The sequence below is a fragment of the Anolis carolinensis genome, chromosome 1 (assembly GCF_035594765.1).
Source record: "Anolis carolinensis isolate JA03-04 chromosome 1, rAnoCar3.1.pri, whole genome shotgun sequence".
Taxonomy (NCBI): domain Eukaryota; kingdom Metazoa; phylum Chordata; class Lepidosauria; order Squamata; family Dactyloidae; genus Anolis; species Anolis carolinensis.
Genome location: NC_085841.1, coordinates 145,279,360 through 145,298,655, shown reverse-complemented (window position 1 = coordinate 145,298,655; position 19,296 = coordinate 145,279,360). Strand labels below are relative to the sequence as shown.

Sequence of the window (19,296 nt, the reverse complement as noted above, 5' to 3'; positions counted from 1 at the left end):
TAGATGACTTTAACAATCTCTTAGTTGCAACAGATGCAATGATAAAACAAATACAAGTGAGTTGGAATGGAAACATCCTAAACAATTCAGGGATAAAGGGAGGCCTTTCAGCACGCTTAAGGCGCTCTAAACTACCACTCCCGGCATGCCACAGGGCGTTGCCATGGAAGCTAAAGCAACCAGGAAGTGGTCAGCCCTGGCTCCTCCCTTTTCCTGCCTCTTTTTCTCTCCCTTTCTCCTAGGCGGAATTGGCTCCTCCCTTCCGAATCCCGGCGCCGGTGATCCGTCGGATTCTCATTGGTTATGCAAAGGGAGGAACGCCAAGAGGGCCAATCAGCGGCGGCCACGGCTGGGCTCGCGGAGGCATTTTGTGGGCCCTTTGGGTGGAAGAGAAGGGCAGAGCGGGAGGCTGCTGAAGGGAGCGAGATGGGCGCGTTGGGCCGGAGAGGTCTATTCTTGGGTAAGGAGGAGAAGGGCAGTGATGGCCAGGATGGTCCTGTTGGAGAAAGAGAACTATCAGGGCTCCTATGGATGGCAGGGATCAATGCATGCAGGGATCTAGGGACGTTGCGAGCTGGGGCAGTGGAGTGTTAAAAATAGCTCTCTTGGTCTAGACCAGGCATGGGCAAACTTGGGTCCTCTAGGTGTTTTGGACTTCAACTCCCACAATTCCTAACAGCCTAGGAATTGTGGGAGTTGGAAGTCCAAAACACCTGGAGGGCCCAAGTTTGCCCATGCCTGGTCTAGACTGAAAATGAGTGGGGCTGCATGCAATTTGGGAATCAAATCCGTTTCAGGATCACGCTTGAGTGGGGAGTCTGGTTCTGCCTTTAAGAGTGGATCCTTTTCAATGAAGAATCTGGAGCGTTTGCATTAGACCAGCATTTCTGAACCCGAGGGTCACGAGGGGGGTTCAGAGGGGTTACCAAAGACCAGTATTTCTGTTGGTCACGGGGGGTTCTGTGTGGGAAGTTTGGCCCAATTCTTTTGTTGGTGGGGTTCAAGGGGCTCTTTGATTGTAGGTGAACTATAAATCCCAGCAACTACAACACCCAAATGTCAAGGTCTATTTTCCCCAAACTCCACTAGTGCTCAAATTTGGCCATACAGTGTTCCCTCACTACTTCGCGGCTCACTTTTCGCGGATTTGCTGTTTTGCGGTTTTTCAATAAACTCTAAAAGACTATTATAAATCATAAAAAATTACAATTTACAGCCGAAGGAAGGAAGGTGAAGCCAAAGGGAGAGAAAAGGAGCCCAAGTGGCAACAAGAGAAGAAGGAGGTGATTTATCAACACAAGATTAGTTGATAAAGACTTAAAATAGTGTATAACTACTGAAATAATGTATAAATATTAAAATAAATGTAGTGTCCCTACTTCTCGGATTTTCACTTATTGCGGGTAGTCCTGGAACCCAACCCCAGCGATAAGTGAGGGAACACTGTATTGAGTATTCACGGCAAGTTTGGTCCAGATCCATCATTGTTTGAGTCGACAGTGCTCTCTGGATGTAGGTGAACTGCAACTCCAAAACTCAAGGTCATTGCCCACCAAACCCTTTCAGTATTTCCTGTTGGTCATGGGAGTTCTGTGTGCCAAGTTTAATTCACTTCCATCATTGGTGGAGTTCCAATTGCACTTTGATTGTAGGTGAACTATAAATCCTAGCAATTACAACTCCCAAATGACAAAATCAATCCCCTCCCCAATCCCACCAGTATTCAGATTTGGGCGTATTGGGTATTTGTGCCAAATTTGGTCCAGTGAATGAAAATACATCCTGCATATCAGATATTTACATGAAGATTCATAAAAATAGCAACATTACAGTTACGAAGTACAGTAGCAACGAGAATAATTTTATAATTTTATGGTTGGGGGTCACCACAATTGTATTAAGGGGTTGCAGCATTAGGAAGGTTGAGAACCACTGTATTAGATGCTGATGGAAGCAAGAAGGAAGTCTCTGCCAAAGTATACTGGTGCCTCACCAAACTACAAATCTCTGGATTTCGTAGCATTGGTCCATAGCAGTTAAAATGGTTTCAAGCTGCATTCATTCAACAGCGTAGACCAGGCATGGGCAAATTTGGACCCTCCAGGGGTTTTGGATTTCTACTCCCACAATTCCTAAGAGCCAGTAGGCATGGGCCCAAGTTTGCCCATGCCTGGCATAGACGCATCCTTAGATGAGTCTGGACAAATGGAATCAATTGTTCTCCTTCCAAGGACCCGGGTGAGGCACAATCTCCACTGCCATATTATCCAGATCATCTGCTTTGAACTGCATTATATGGCAGTATGGACTCATTATCATCTAGTTCAAAGCAGATAATCTGGATTCAGAGACTGGATTATATGGCAGTGTGGAGCCCTCTTGGGTGCCATGACATTAGGCTCCCAGCTGAAGTCATGTCTCAATCTTTCTTATCTGATGCTTCACTGAAGAAATTTTGCTTTATTCTGAGAAGAGGGAGAAAAGCGTGGAAGAGAGCTCCCACTTCCTGTGATCAGTGAGATGAGAGGGCAGGGTTTCCTTTCTGCTAGATTCCAGGTCTGGGAACAGGAGGAAGAGGTGGAATTTCCTCTGTTGCCAGGAGAAGCGTTCTTTTGAAGCATCCAGGCATCTGTGATGACGTCTTTTTGAAAGGGTAGCAAATGCTTTCAAGACTGCTTCTGTACTGTAGAATCAATGCAGCATTGCATCACTTTTACCACCAAGACTTAGGGCCCTTCCATACAGCCATATCCATACAGAATATCAAGGCAGAAAATCCCACAATATCTGCTTTGAAAAGGGTTATCTGAGTCCACACTGTCATATATTTCAGTTCAAAGCAGATAATGTGGGATTTTATTCAGCTGTTCGGAAGGGGCCTTAGGCTCCTTCTACACTGCCTTATCATCCAGGTTATCAAAGCAGATAATCCAGATTATCTGTTTAAACTGGATTATATGAGTCTACACTGCCATATAATCCGGTTAAAGAAGATACTCTGGATTTTTTATGGCAGTGTAGAATGGCCTCAATCATGTGGATTACTAGGATTTGTAGCTTGGTAAGTAACAAGCCCTCTTTAGCAGTGAAGGCTGAAAGATCTTGTAAAGCCACAACTTGCATGATTCCATAGCATTAAGGTATGACAGTTAAAGTAGTGTCTAACTACAATAATTCTACACTAGATGTACTCTAAGACTAATACAAATTCCTTTCCAAAGTTTCTTAGTTCAAGGATTCCATCAACCATTTCAAAGACTAAAATAGACATTGGGTCTACACTGTAGAATGAATGCAGTTTGACGCTCTGTTAATTGACACGGCCTTCAGTGCTGTGGAATTCTGGGAGTTGTAGTTTTATAAGGTTTTTTTGTCTTTGCCAAAGAGAAGCCTCATGAAACTATAAATTCCAAGATTCCGTAGCATGGAGCCCTGGTAGTTCAAGGGGTGTACACTACTCTATAGTGTAGAGGCATTGGAAGTATGTCAGGGCAGTTGAGTTGTGGGTAATAGTGCTATGTTACTAGTTTGTGTACACTGAGTCATTGGCCTTTACTTCCTGGTTAATTTCCAGAAAAGAAACACGGCCATTGTAACCAGTAGGCAAAAATATATTGTCAGTCCCTGGCAACCGGAATAAAATAAATCACAAATTCTACATCATTTAGTTTGGAAGCACTGTGTTAAAACATATTTTGCTTGTAATCTGCCTATAATGAATCTTAGAGATCTGATCTTAGAACACTTCTAACAAAAAAGTTTTTCTCAACTTCTGCTACAGTAGCCTCTTTGCAGCTGGGGACATGTTTGTTGGGGTGGGAAAGGATAAATCTTCTTGGTGGCCAGTCCCATTCATGACATAAACTTGGGATTCTGTTCATGGGATAATCAGCTATTAGGTTGAAGAGATGGTCTGTTCCATCATTGGATTAGTTACTAGAGTTGCAGCTTTATTTGGAATGAATCTAGTCTGGAAGGAATCATTGGAGATTGTCCCTATTCCTCAGGACATCACCATCTTGGTGATTGTGGCTACATCCAGCGACAGCATGGGGTCCATCCAGTAGACTTTCTCTACCTAGAGCTTGGGGATTTATCCACACTGTAGAATTAATGCAGTTTGGCACCACTTTAACTGCCATGGTTCAGTGCTGTGAAATCAGGGGGTTAGTAGTTTGGCAATACACCAGTCATCTTTGGTAGAGAATGCAAAATGCTTTATAAAGCTACAACATCCAGGATTGTATTAATCTACATTAATTCTACAGTGTAGATGTACTGACTTCTTTCCCTTTTGCTATTCCTGAAAAGGAAGTATAGGAATGAAGAATGCCTAGATGGTGCTTAAGGGTATTCAGCTGAGCCCTTGTCTCTAATCTCGGCCATCTGTTTCCTATATAGAAAAGGTAGAGGAGGAAACAAGGCTCTCTGTCAATGCACTTTAATTACTGGGTGAGAACATTGCTCAGATAAAAGAAGCGCTGCTGATACTTTCCATCATTACTTGAAAATAACAGGGATTTCTCTCCCCTGTCCCTCTTTGAGGCATATGGTACTTGGGTTGGAGATTGTTCTTGTCTCTGTGACTTAGTTCATAAAAGATTGAGCATTCCTGCATGGAATCAGCTGCCATGTGGTTTATCTTAAAGTCGAATGAAAAAAACTACATTTATAATAATAGGCATGCGTGCACTCTCCACAAAATTGCAGTTTGGAAGAGGTTGACCTTATTTTCTCAGCTCTGGTTTGATTGTAGGCATTTACAGAAGAGCTGGACCTACAAGGTAAATCTTTTATGACATTGTCGCCTCCAGACATCTCTTATTTTTCAGCCACCTGCCAAGTATAGTTTTCTTTTGCAAACAAAAAACATAGGGAAGAAATGTCTGAAAAAGGAACAGTCAGTTGGTGCTCACTAATAACAGATGTTAGGAACATAGTAACCATGCAGAAGTGGGGGAAAACATGAGTAATTGTAGCACATACATGTCTGTGTCAAACATACACTAGAGCCATGGTTCTCAACCTGGGATCACCAGATGTTTTGGCCTTCACCTCCCAGAAATCCTAACTGCTGGTAAACTGGCTAGGATTTCTGGGAGTTGTAGGCCAAAAACATCTGGGGACCCCAGGTTGAGAACCACTGCACTAGAGATTCCTTCAGTCATATCTGCACTTGCCACCAGGACACACTGGACCTCATTGACTATCATCCCACCACAAAACTCAGGCTGAACATAAAGTGGTAGTTACGAGCTGAAGGAGTGAGCAAAGGAAGAGATGGATTGGTGAGGATGACAAGCAATGAAGTTAAGGGAAAGGAATGAGGAAATGCTTAAATGGGGGGTGGGGGGAATCTGTGGAGGAAAGGGTTTCAAACTGGATGTTTCCCCAGAAATTTAGTATATTTCTAGGTGGGAACCTGCTAGCCCTTGTCCTTATGATAGTATTTCTAGGGGGGAACCTGTTAGCACATAATTAGGTTTCCTGTGTGTTTTATTGCTTTTGTTTTCAGCAGGCATGCATTCTCTTGGCCACAGATATGGCTAAGCTATTGATTGTCTTTTGATATGTCTTTTTTTCCCCTTCTCTTTTCCAGGAACTGTAAGCTGCACACTCTTTTTGGCTGTCAACAGCTTGTATTCTTCCAGTGACGATGTTATAGAACTAACACCAACAAATTTCAACAGGGAAGTTGTACAGAGTGACAACTTATGGCTGGTGGAATTCTATGCTCCATGGTATGTTGAATCATGTGTTTTGGGGGATAATTACTATGGATTTTCTGTTTTCCACCTTTTCTCTGTATCATTGGTCTTCTATGGTTTCTTGCCCCAGAATATCTGGCTAGAACCATTGCAGTCATCATTGATCTGGTCAGCTATATGTGTATGTAGCACATCTTAGAAAAATCTTATCTGAGGAAGATATACATGTTGGTCTGGAACAGTAGAAACAACAAATGTTCTGGTATGATTTTCAGTACGAAGAATAGGGCTGCTGTCAGTGAAAATATGTCTTATGTGTGTGGATATATGTGCATTCAAGTTACCTGACAATCCCATGAATTTTGCAGTATTCGGTTTTCTTAGGCAACCGAATACTCAGATGCAGTCTTGCGAGTTACTTCTATGCATCAGTTGAGAAGGAGAGAGATTCCATTTTAGGGGCTCTTTGCCTTTTTAGGATGTGGTCCGCCCCTTAATTTGGTACTCCTTTCAGTTTGTTCTTGTCTGAGATATTCTACCAGCAATGGGTATGGAGCACCATTAGTGTTTGTAAAGAAGTGTGTAATTTTATTTTGTTTATGGATGACATGTTTATTCGATTTGGTTTAAACGTCAGGTTTGGCTAAGTTTAAAATGGTATGTATTGGAGTTGATAATACAAGAAGGTGTAACCATCTTAGCATTCTGAGGCAGTTGCCATAGCAACGGGGGCGGAGCTAACTGCTGTTTGAAGGAAAAAGGAGGGAACGTTTTAAAACCCAGTCAGTCAGTGAGAGTCTGTAATGGTGAAATTACAGTGAGGACTGATTCTCAAGTGGAGGATCAGGGTGGCTCAAATGAGGGAATTTGAGTCAATTCTAAAATAAGGTGACTTATTTTAGGGAGTCTGTGATTTCCAGTCACAGGGAAAGGACTGGTTCCTAGTTTAAGGAGACCAGGGAAGTTTAAATCTCAGTCTGTGATTGTTAGTCACAGGAGATAGACTGGTTCCAGGATTGAGGGAAACCAGGAAAGCAGACCTCTGGTAGAGCCAGACTAAGCAAGTTAGGTGACGTTTAGGGCTAGTGGAGTAAGGGGAATTAATCCCAGTAGATCTAAGTGATCAGTTTATAGTTGGTTTTGAGAGAAGAAAGTATTTTGGAAGTTAGAACACCTCAACATCTATTGTAACTGTTATTTAAATGCCTCAAAGAAGTTATTGAACCACTAAGCTTTGTACTTGAAATAAACTTGTTTTGTTCTTCAAACCATCTAAGTCTCTGTCACACTCATATACTAAGTTAAGCAACATCACCTTCTGAAGTAAATAAAGAAATCTTAAAAATAAAAAGGGCCATCTGCCTGACATCTCCTCCATTTGGTGGCAGCGAAGATAATTAAATATATAATAATATAATTAACATCATCAACAAGACATCTTTATAATTGGTGGTAACTGTGTGGTGGGATCAAAAAAGGATTCTTCCCTGCCTTACCTCTTTACAATTTGGTGGCAGCGGTGGGATCAAAAGGATTCCATCCCTGTCACAGTACTTTACAGTGTTCATTAGATTTTTCTTCATCAATTGTTGTGCAACTTAATTGTTCCAGGGCATGATATTTAGAAAATGCAAAAGGTTGCAACCACAAGGGCATGGGGTATCTAGATTTGTACTGGGTGGGTGGGGTTTTTGGTTGGTTGGAATGAACTTAATTTTGTTTATACTCCTTCCCCACTAGGTGTGGTCACTGCCAGAGGTTGACACCTGAATGGAAGAAAGCTGCCACAGCTCTGAAAGTAAGTATAATATATGAGGAACACATCTTTATATTGAGCCACTTCATTGTGCATCTAGCTCAACTGTTGTCCCCATTGATTACATGTGTCTCTCCAGGGTTTGAGACAGGTGTCTTCCTCAAATCTACCTTGAGATGCTGAGGATTGAACTCAGCACTTTCTGCATGGAAAGTATATGCCTGCACTCTGATCTGTTTCCTTACTTGGTGATTTGAAGGTTGCAGTAAACTTGCCCCCTTTTTGTCTTTATTAACTTAAAACCATTGTATGATCTGTGTTGAATTTTTGGAGTTGTGACATTTGGTATTGTAACTGTAGACTGGAAACCTGTCTGGAAGTTACAACATATGTAAGCACCATAGTTAAAGTATTATACAGTGAATCCCACTATGGTTCCCTCCCGGTCCCCACTTACCAAGGATCAGATATTGCAGTTGATGGGAGATCTGTTCCTATGTTGACTGGAAAGCAGCTGACTATGCTTCTCTCCTGTGACCAGTCTCCATTGTGTCAGGCAGCAGCAGGACCTCTGTTGCAATTCATGATGGAGATTGCTTGTGTGCATGGAAATGGGAATGTCAGCCACCTACTTCCATGTTGACAGAGGAACACAGACCTCAGCCAAATGAAGTGGCCGCTCACTGGTAAATTGAGATTGGGGGATTTCTATAATCCCAACATATCCCTCAAAGACCAACATGGGGTCATAGGATTGCAGCCATAGTGTCTAAAGAGGCTTGCTTAGACATAGAATGTGGGATGGAAAAGAGGACCCAGATAATGGACCTTCATCACCCTACTTTAAAGAGTGCTCAATTTTGTCACTTTTCTGATTGGGTTATTTTTTTCCCAAATCACCTATATGGTGGTCACGATTTTGTAAATTAGGCTTTCTGTCTTTGTTGTTTTAAAATTAGCAAACCAATGGAAGGGCTGGCTTTTTCCTTTGTTAGGTATATTGTTATATTTTAATTCTCTAGCAATTATTTTGCCTCTAGTTTCATTGTGATTCAGTTTTATCATGTCCTGAGCTTTATGTTTATGTGACCTGCCATGTAACAGCTATGTTCTGAAGTACAGCCTATAAATGGGTTTTATATAACTAGAAAACAATAAATATTTATAGCTCTAAGTTCTAATGTTGTCTTCCTGATCTTATAGACTAGTTTGCTTTCACAGTAGGAACAGATTTAAATGCCTGTATTTTCCAGCTCATCCCTCCAATTCTGCTTCAGTCTTTGCAGTGTTCAGGCTGGTACTTTCACCATGCCAGTTTGCAAAATTACATTGCATGTAATTTGGAGCATTATTGAAGTCTTATACTAAGCAATTATTTTATCTCCCTTCCATACTACTATACTGTATGGTTGTAGTAATATCTAGACCAGAGTGGGACCCTTTTTGCAGTACCCAAGCCCACTGGGGATTATTTCCCCCCCAAAATGTTTTGTGTATGTGTGCCTGTGCATTCTATAGAATGCCACAACATGCTCTCTAGTACAGGGGTTTGTAAACTAAGGCCCGTGGGCCGGATGCGGCCCTCCAAGGTTATTTATCTGGCCCCCATCAGTTTTAGACTTAGGCTCACCCTAAGTCTGGAATGACTTGAAGGCGCACAACAACAACAACAATCCTCATTAACTTGACTATCTCATCAGCAAGAAGCAGGCCCACACTTTCCATTGAAATCCTGATAGGTTTATGTTGGTTAAAATTGTTCTTATTTTTAAATATTGTATTGTTCTTTCATTGTTTAGTTTTTTTGCACTACAAATAAGAAATGTGCAGTGTGAATAGGAATTTGTTCGTATATTTTTTTCAAACTGTAGTCGCCCCCCCCCAACACATTGAGGGTCCATGGACTGGCCCTCTGCTTAAAATGTTTGAGAACCCCTGCTCTAGATGTGGAAGACAGTTCCGCCACATCTGGACTATTCTGCAGGCCGAGAATATACCTTTTTTTTTGAAAATTAAAGCATTGTGAAAATGCCTTTGTATTCTGCAACAAAAGTGCAGAAGTAGCCATAATGTGGCCCCTTAACCTACAGTTGCCCATCTCTGATCTAGATGATACTGAATACTTGCTTGCATTCTGTCTTATGCATTTATGGTTTCTGTAACTGAACTGGAGTGTTTACCCAGCAAGTGATTTGAAAACAAGTAGTTAATTAGTTAAAATCAGTGCCCCAGCTACAAAACATGAGTACATCGTTTAAAAAGTTCCAGACATACCCTCCCCACATGCACCACTGTGCAAACTTAATTGCTTGATGGATTGTATGCTTTTTATCTGATTGAGTCAGATTTCTTTTGTTAGATGACGTCCAGTCACAGCACATCCTTATTGCATTTTATTATTACAAATTATCATGTAAAATAGGTGTGGCTGAAAAAGTGGTGGGAAGCTTTGTGGAAAGGCAGGATACTTAAATAAATGTTAATTTCTGGGGAATGCATTTAGCTTGGGTAAACCTCTTTGTTTACTTCTCTGCAGATGAACCAGTCATTGTTCTAATTGATCTTGACAAATGTAGTGGCCTAGTAACAATTTAACTGAATGAGAGCAGCGAAAACAGCACATGTCTGGAAAGTCCTGTGATTACAGCAACCTTAGCAAGTGAAATGCAGTCACATCTATACTTTTGGGAGTTGGTTGTGACAGTAGAGTGATTATTTCCTTGGGTTGATATAAACAACCTTTGTTCTCCATTCCCCTTCCCAACTAGAATTACTTCCCTTTGAGCTAGAAGTAATATTCAGTTGAAGAAAAAAATGTTGATATCTAGGTCAAGCAAAGTAGACGTGTAATCAGCAAAATAGTGTTTCTCTCTCCCTCCCATTTTAGATTGTTTGTTTCTTTTTAAAATGCACTAATCCTAGTTTATGTGAATATATTCCTTTTTTTAGGGTGTTGTGAAAATTGGAGCTGTTGATGCTGATAAACATCAATCCCTAGGTGGCCAGTATGGTGTCAAGGGATTTCCCACTATCAAGATATTTGGTGCCAATAAGAACAAAGCAGAAGATTATCAAGGTACTCTTTTAAGTAGTGTAGTATAGCAATGACAAAAAGGGCTCCAATCCACAGAAGCTCATGTTATAATCAATAGAAGATGCCACGGCATTGTTCCTTGGTTTTGCAGCAATAGATTGACTTCACTTCCACTTAGGAATGTATTATTGTTTAGCCTTATGTACTTAGTAGGGAACAACAGCTAATTTTTTTTAATAAAATAGGCCCGGAAAGTTAGGAGAAGCAATTCTAGTTGTAACAAGGTTATTTTAACAGCTGTCCTTTACTTCAGAGATTAATCTGGAGCATTCCAAGACCAATCACACATTCCCAGGTTTTCGAGTGTTTCAGATAGGGTAAGAACCTTCAGTGTTCTTTAAATTATTATTTTACTGCTGGCAAATGTAATTTATCATGATACAGAACTGTAGCTGTTGAGAATGTTTTTTTTCTTCCTGTTGTTGAAAGCACTGGAGTACCTTTCAACTGATCACTGAAAAACGTAGCTAGCTACCTATGGGTGCCTTGATGTTAATTTTGTATTTTTCTTTGACTCAGGGGCCAGAACAAGTGATGCTATTGTTGATGCAGCTTTAAGTGCTCTCCGGTCACTGGTCAAGGATCGCCTTGGGGGTAGAGGAGGTGGCTATAGTTCTGGAAAGCAGGTATGGCTAGGAAATAGTAAAATCTTTTCTGTTTCAAAGACCGACTCTTCATAGGCATACTTTCTAGACAAGAGTTTTTTGTTAGAAAAATTACCCTTTGGATAATAATAATAAATAAACTTTATTTCTACCCCGCCACTCTCTCACAAAAGTGACTCAGGGCAGCTTACAAAGCACTCGTAATGTAACAATACATACGGTGCAATAAATACAGACACATCAATATCAAAGAAAAACATAATTTGCATAATCAATGCATATGCCGTCTAGAACCTCACATTCTGGGAATTGTAGCCTGAAGAAGTAATTTTTCCAAGTTTTGGTTGTTTTCTATAAGTGCTAGTGATTGGGATAGTTTTTTCCAGTGGTGGTTAATAATTCCAAGTTTTTTGGAATTTAAGTGATGGATTTTAAGGTGAGGTTTTTATAATGGAAGACATATGTAAGTTGAACTCTTATACTACCAGTTCTCCACATTTGCAGGTTTCACTTTTGCAGATTTGATTAAAATGTAACTAGGAATCTAGATCTTCCAATATGATTCTGTGGTCAGCTTCCAGTGGAAATTGACATAGTTGTGTTGGAGGACCTAGAAATTCCTTGAGACGTGTCCTCTCAAGGAACAAAAATAGCACTCTCTTAATAAATCATAGTTATTCACTTTCATGGAAGTCCTATGCCCCTACCCCTGGCAAATGTCGAGGACTGGCTGAACTTTGAGATCCAAAGGGACAGCCCTGAGGACCAAAGGATAAATAAGAAATATCTTATGAACTGGGAAAACCCAAACAATAATATTGGACTTTTTCTGGTTTTAATAGTAACACCACCTCCATAATGGCTGCATTCCTGCAAATAGCATTACAAAGTAAGGATCATGGTAATTGATGGATAGTACAGTAGAGTCTCACTTATCCAAACTAAACAGGCCGGCAGAACCTTGGATAAGTGAATATCTTGGATAATAAGGAGGGATTAAGGAAAAGCCTATCAAACATCAAATTAGCTTATGATTTTACAAATTAAGCACCAAAACATCATGTTATACAACAAATTTGACAGAAAAAGTAGTTCAATATGCAATTATGTTATGTTGTAATTACTGTATTTACAAATTTAGCATCAAAATATCACGATATATTGAAAACATTTACTATAAAAATGCATTGGATAATCCAGAACCTTGGATAAGCAAGTCTTGGATAAGTGAGACTCTACTGTACTTTCATTTTCACAGTAGGAGTTACGTGGCCTGACAGTCTACCAATTGAAGGACATAATCTGTTTTTTTGTTTTTTTGCATCCAACAACCAGAGCCCATTGTGCAATGCTGGGTGTAATGTAAACATATTCTAAATAAATTGGAGGTGTTTTTTTGTGTGTTTCAAACTACAGAGCAGCCGTGAAAGTGGGGGCTCAGGGAAAAAGGACGTGATTGAACTGACAGATGACACTTTTGATAAGAATGTCCTGGACAGCAATGATGTCTGGCTGGTAGAGTTTTATGCTCCTTGGTGTGGACATTGTAAAAAGTAAGTAAGACCATCAGCAGCAGAATTGAATTTTAAGTAAACTGAATCAGATTTTGGCCTTGAATTTTAATTCTGCATGTAGAATATAAGTAGTGCTTCTTTGAGCTAGTTAATGATAAATTAGATTGATGGCCTGGTATAAGGATACTAATAGAGCAGTCCTAGGCATGTTAGACTTACAAACCTCCTGTTTAGTAAGAGCTGTTTGACAGTGGAATATGCTGTGTGATGGAGTCTCCTTCTCTTGAGGTTTTTAAAGCAGAGGCTGGATTGCCATCTAGTGGGAGTGTTTTGATTCCTGCATGGCAAAATGGGGTTGGATTGAATGGCCTTGAGGGGTCTCTTCCAGCTTTGATCAGTCCCAACTGTTGTTGTTTTTTTTCTTTAGCTCTGCCCTGCACATTGAAAATAGCTGTCTTTCTTCATCCTGTTTCTGGCTTGAAGAAAAGTTGTTTAGGTTCTCACCTAACCAGTGATTTATGAAAAGAAAAAACCTCATGTTCTCATTGATAACAATTCCTTCCCACAGTTTAGAGCCAGAATGGGCAGCAGCTGCAACAGAAGTGAAAGAGCAAACCAATGGGAAGGTGAAATTGGCTGCTGTAGATGCCACAGTGAACCAGGTGGTAGCCGGTCGATATGGGGTGAGTGGTTGCTGCAAGTTGTATTAGTGTTCTGTTATACGCTATCTATGATACATTTTTCCACATTTGATTTATTTGTTTTAAGAATAAAATAAAACAAATGCTGTGCCAGTGCACAACCAGTTTGCATATACCAGGTCAGAAATCCTCTAAACATAAGCATATGTATAAGTTCATATTTTTACATGTGACCCACTCCCATTAAAAGAGTTGGATCATGTAAAAGTAAACCTTGCTACAGTGCACTTGAAATCTGCCTATTATTTAGATGACTGTGGCTTCTCACCACTCCCTGTGGTTTCTTACTGTGTGCCTCCTGATTCTAGATCCGTGGGTTCCCCACCATAAAGATCTTCCAGAAAGGAGAAGATCCCATTGATTATGATGGTGGGAGGACAAAAACAGATATTGTTGCTCGTGCACTGGACTTGTTCTCAGAGAATGCGCCGCCACCTGAACTCTTTGAGGTAAATAAATAAAAAGCCCTTCCTAGGTCACATTTTAGCATTTATAAGTAGAATCTTCAAAAAAGTTTTATAGCGTGAAGTGTTCCTCTTCAGCCTGCAATGCTTTTATTCAAGTTACACTTTCCATTCTCAATCCCATTCCCTGCTGTGTTTTGTGACGCTTGATTTTGCTTAGTCTTGATGAGAATTGCATTCCCAATTTTGTGTCCACAAAGCCTGCAGTTTTCCAGTTCATGATGTTAACTTTCTTTTCGTTTCTCAGTCCCGTTTTGGTTATGTATTTGGTCACCAGCAATAATTTCCTGTTAGTATACGTGCCTTTTTGTAATAAAAGAAAACGCCACAGTGAAAATCCAGAAGTGAAATCATGATCTCCCACTGGATTTCTCTAAAGATTTGAGATCTTGGCCATGTGTTTCATGTCACTGGTAGTACTGCATATCCTCAGACTTTCCATCGCCACATACTTATTTAACATGGGTCATATTAACAGGCTGCATGTAGCTTTCTCTTGATTCCGAACATGCTTTAAATTTACAAATCTATATGCAAAAACTACTCAATTTTGTTGAGTAGCTTGCAATAACTGTATTAGATAAATTTTTTAAAATATATTTATTTCCAGTTGTAAAATTGTTTCATAGGTTGTACGCACATTTATGTACGCACATTGTTTTATATTATCTTTTACACAATGCTGTGAGCCGCTTTGGGTCCCGTTTAGAGAGAAAAGCGGGATACAAATAAAGATTTTAATTATTATTGTTATTGTTGTGGTTGTTGTATCCCAACCATCTCCCCCTTTCCCCTCCTATTATCTCTGTGGAAGGTTTGTGGGTGTTTCTATTTATAATAAAAAGTCAAGTTTTTAAAGACTCTCCAAGAATTTGGATACCAGAGCTTCTTGGCAACCCCAGTTTGCCTGTCAGCAGCCCTTCAGGTGGCTTCATTTTGACAAGGGGAGCACTTGGGATTTTTCAGAATGGAGATGCTGAAAAAACCTGTTAAAGACAAAGGGCAATGAGAAGAGATTTCAGAATGGATGTGTGGAACCCCCTAGAACACATGTGTCAGGCTCAAAGCCCATGGGCCAAATCCAGCCTTCCATATAATTTTATGTGGCTCTCCAGATTCTGGACTACAACTCCTGTATTAGACATCAGAGCTGATAGGAGTTGTGATACAGTAACACCTAGAAGGCTGCATTTTGTTCTATTCAGTCAGGGTGGTGGGATTTGAATTAAGATCCAAGGCTCGTGGGTGTGATCTCTGACTTCAAAATTTCTTTAACCTTTCCTCAACCTCAGAGCCACAAGTGCTGTTAAGTTGCAATTCCCATTATCCCCAGTGCGCATGGCAGATAATTAAAACTGATGGGTGTTGTTGTTCAGTGACACTTGGGGACCCAAACTGGGGAAAAGCTAAAGAGCACCGACCACTATGTAAAAGAAACACAGTTAGTCCTCAGTATCTGCAGTTTCTCCACCCATTAATTCAATGGCCCTTTGAAGCCAACTGTATGGCTAATGTTGCCCTCAATTAAAAAATATTTTATTTATTATATTCATACTTCTCTTTTCTCTCTTGATTGAGACTCAAAGTGCAGTAGTTTAGAAAGCAAGATTTTTCCTCTTAAAGTACAATATCAACAGTGCTTGAATATCAGAGGCAGTAGCAATTGATGACATCTCTACCAACAAAATAAGGAATCTTCTCTGGGTTTGAATCTCAACTTATAAGGCACTATCCAGTGTGCTGAATTTGTTTTGGGAAGGAATTCAGCACATGGGATGCTTTGAAGTTTAGACAAAATCCCAGATTCCCTATCTTACTGACATGTAAGTCATGACCCACACTGGTCAGAGAAGGTAGCGGAGTTGTTTTCAGAGAGGTCAAGCAAATAGGAGAATGACACAGCTTTCTAAATGGACTGACTGACCTCTTGGCTCATCCAGCCATGAGCAACTCCCCTAGGGCTCAGAGTAATTTCTCACATTAGCCACACACTTGAGCACTGTTAACTGTATTCATTACTTAATAGGACTAAGTTCATTAAAATGCCCCTACTCATACTTGATCAGTTATCATTAAATTTATATTATCTATAATGAACCGTCAGTCTACCCACATTGCGTTAAAATAATGCCTTATTCTGACAACTGATACTGAACTAAAAGGAATTAAATAACTATGATTCTGGATATAGTGTATTAACTTTCTCTTCCTTTGACTATAGTGGATATAGGGACTTACCCCCGAATTTCACTGACAAACCATTTAAATTTGTCAGTGGTGCGCAGAAGCCACCAAAACTGTATGCAATCTGTAGGCTGTGCTTGCTCTCCATTGGGATTGATTTTACATTTTTCTTTTTCACTCTTAGATTATTAACGAAGATGTGTTGAAGCAAACTTGTGATGCCCACCAGCTATGTATCATTTCTGTTTTGCCCCATATTCTTGATACAGGTAAGCAAGAAAAAAATATGGGTTATTTTTCCCTTTCGTTGTATAGCCATAGTGTTGTGAATATTCATAGCGATTATAATGTCATCTCCTGTGGTTTCTGTCTCACCTAGGAGCTGCAGGAAGAAATTCCTACTTAGAAGTCATGTTGAAATTGGCAGACAAGTACAAAAAGAAGATGTGGGGGTAAGTGTAAGTTATTTATCTCAGAGTACAACAAAAAGCATGGTTTAGAGAAGCAATGCTTAACTATTCCATGATGCGTATTTTATGGGTGATGCCATTTATGTTGGGTGGAATTACTCTTGAGTGGAAACTAAGAGCATGCAACACCTTAGTGAAGTTTTAACTCCAACTTGGCTTCTAATCAAAGACTATAGTCTAAAACCCTTTATATACTGCCATATAAAATCCAGATTATCTGCTTTGAACTGGATTATATGGCAATGTAAACTCATAATCCAGTTCAAAGCAGATGCGGATTATCTGCTTTGGTAATCCGAATTATATGGCAGTATAGAAGGGACCAAAAACAGGTGGGAATTGTGTGACTTTCTAGATACTGTTGAACTTCAGCTGCTTCACCTTGGCTTTGTTTTGTTTCCTAGGTGGCTTTGGACAGAGGCTGGAGCTCAGTCAGATCTTGAAAATTCCTTAGGAATCGGAGGCTTTGGATATCCAGCCATGGCGGCAGTGAATGCTCGAAAGATGAAATTTGCATTGCTGAAAGGATCTTTCAGTGAACAAGGGATTAATGAATTCCTCAGGTTAGAACTATATATCTTTGTTTGCTCCTTTGTCAGTACCTAAATTGCCTCTACACATTAAATTCTTATTGTTCCTGGATTTTGACATTGTGTTAGTGTGTGAGGGTCTTCTCTTGAAAGAATACGCCAAGACGCACTGGGGCTGAAAATACCATACATCTTTATTGTTCAGAATACAAGAGTTTAGCACTACTGCCCATCTATATAGGGCCTTAGCTACAATGTCATCAATCACCCAAAACCTCTGGTGCCTGCCCTTTCCCATACCAGAGCCCACCTCAGGGCATTTGACTTTTATGGCCTGTTCATGTGCCCTTGCAGCATCCTGTCCTCCCTTTCAGCCATTGGCCATGTACACTATGTCAGTATCGAGCGATCATCACATAGGGCTTTGTATACTTTGCACATGCTGAAAGTTTCCCTTTTTAGCAAATGAAGCAAGCAGCCTGTTTCTTGCCAAATAGATAGTGAAAATATTATGATGTTATCTGGAAGTTATAGAGTAAATTCTAAGGATGCTTGGTCTCTTCACCTTTCAGGGAACTCTCTGTTGGCCGAGGATCCACAGCACCAGTAAGTGGAGGGGGCTTTTCAAAGATCAACACAGTAGAGCCCTGGGATGGAAAAGATGGGGAGGTAAGAGGCACTGTTTTGGTCCGTGGATGTTCTGTTTTGTTTCATTTGATTTCTTACAGAGTCTCTTTAGGAACTTGCTTTTAAATTCTCTTTCTCAGCTAGAATATTGCCGTATCTGCCTTTTCTGTTTAGCATACTTGTGAAAAAGCTAAACTTAGGCTATGCCTGTTTTCTGCCTTCATTCTCTCAACCTGAAATTATAGTTTAAGTATGTTCTTTGTCATCCTTTTCCTCTTAGTTAAAGCGCTTCTGATTCTTTGCATTTTATTTTACTTTATTGTGTCTGCAAATATATCCCTGCAGACTTTGTTTGTAGTTTTTTTTTCATAATCCTCTTTAGATCTCTTTTAATTCTGTAAATCTGCAAATTCTGACTTGGGGGGGGGGGCTGTATTTAAATAGCAGGATTAAATAGTTAATAATTCAGTACAAATTCTTGAGGGTTCTCATTGGCATCTGTACGTTGTTATGCCCAAACAGTGTTAGGGTGCTTAACTTCCATGGCTCAATGCTATGGAATCCTAGGATTTGTAATTTAACAAGGCCTTTAGTCTTCGCTGCCAAACAGTGCCGGTGGCTGAGCAAAGTACAAATTTCATGATTCCATAGTATTGAGCCATTGCAGTTCAAGTGGCATCAAAGTGTATTAATTCTACAGAGTAGATACACTCTAAAAGACCTTTTGTAAGTTTAACCTTTCAGATGAAATTTATCTGTGATAACCATTTATCCAAGTTCTGGGTTGTTTTATTGTGAATCACGTGAAATTTTAAGCTCTCTGTATGAAAGGTGTATTAAAAAATGTGTTGGCTGTATCCAAAGGCAAGCCTGCTGAATTCATACATGTTTTAATTACCTTCTAGCTGCCAGCTGAAGAAGATATCGATCTCAGTGATATAGATCTTGATGACTGGGACAATGAGAAGGATGAATTGTGAGACCATGAAGACATTTCCTTGAGAGACTTTGGGAAGTTGTTTGACATTTGCTTTACAACAGAGGGATATACCAGGGGTCTTTTTTTTGCTGAGACGGAATATGAGTCAGCTGTTGAGAATGCAGTTAACAGTGTGCCTCTCAAGAAAAAAAATCTCAAAAATTCTGTGAATTTTTTGTATCAAGTAAAATTGATTGTATTCTGTGCAACAGATACCTTGAGGATGACACTGACCTTTCATTGAAATACTCCCATCCTATATAAACTCTTGTCCAGCTGGTATGGTGGTTGATGGTGATTCGAGACTTTTATTGTCATTAGTTTGAACATGTGACCTTCTCTCTCTCTCTCTCTCTCTCCCCCCCCCCCCCCCCCGGGGTGCTAGTTGCTCTAGCCTTCATTTCAATGAAAGAATAAAACAATATTTTTGACACACCGTGTCAGTGTTGTATAATATTGAAAGAAATCCATGTTTCCACAAAGCAGGGAAACTTCTCAGGTATCATTTTTCAGTGGACAGGAATAGCAGGGAGAATTATTTTATAAGGTGTCACTATGTAGTTCCTTTATTAGTGAGGATACTTTTCCATATCACAGCATTTTGGAACCAGTGGGCTTTGCAGAAACAAAACATGGCTTGCAGATATACTCCTGGTGTGATGTT

At 40.0% G+C, this 19,296-nt stretch overlaps 1 protein-coding gene across 1 annotated transcript; it reads left to right on the top strand.

Moving 5' to 3' along the window:
* Positions 1–288: 288 nt before the first annotated feature.
* pdia6 (protein disulfide isomerase family A member 6) lies at positions 289–19,065 on the top strand. Its single transcript, XM_003215420.4, has 13 exons — positions 289–460; positions 5,600–5,741; positions 7,449–7,506; positions 10,414–10,540; positions 11,078–11,184; positions 12,580–12,716; positions 13,246–13,360; positions 13,687–13,827; positions 16,211–16,295; positions 16,406–16,478; positions 16,901–17,059; positions 17,599–17,695; positions 18,559–19,065. The coding sequence occupies exons 1-13, from the start codon at positions 304–306 to the stop codon at positions 18,631–18,633; spliced, it is 1,473 nt and encodes a 490-aa protein (XP_003215468.3). The 5' UTR covers positions 289–303; the 3' UTR covers positions 18,634–19,065.
* The last annotated feature ends 231 nt before the right edge of the window (positions 19,066–19,296 follow it).

What these genes read in the sequence shown, in the direction of transcription:
- pdia6 (XM_003215420.4), top strand. Translation starts at nt 304, where the DNA reads ATGCAAAGGGAGGAACGCCAAGAGGGCCAATCAGCGGCGGCCACGGCT. An exon ending in GTGGAATTCTATGCTCCATG is followed by an intron (nt 5,742 to 7,448) that starts GTATGTTGAATC and finishes CTTCCCCACTAG; the next exon opens with GTGTGGTCACTGCCAGAGGT. An exon ending in CAAAGCAGAAGATTATCAAG is followed by an intron (nt 10,541 to 11,077) that starts GTACTCTTTTAA and finishes TCTTTGACTCAG; the next exon opens with GGGCCAGAACAAGTGATGCT.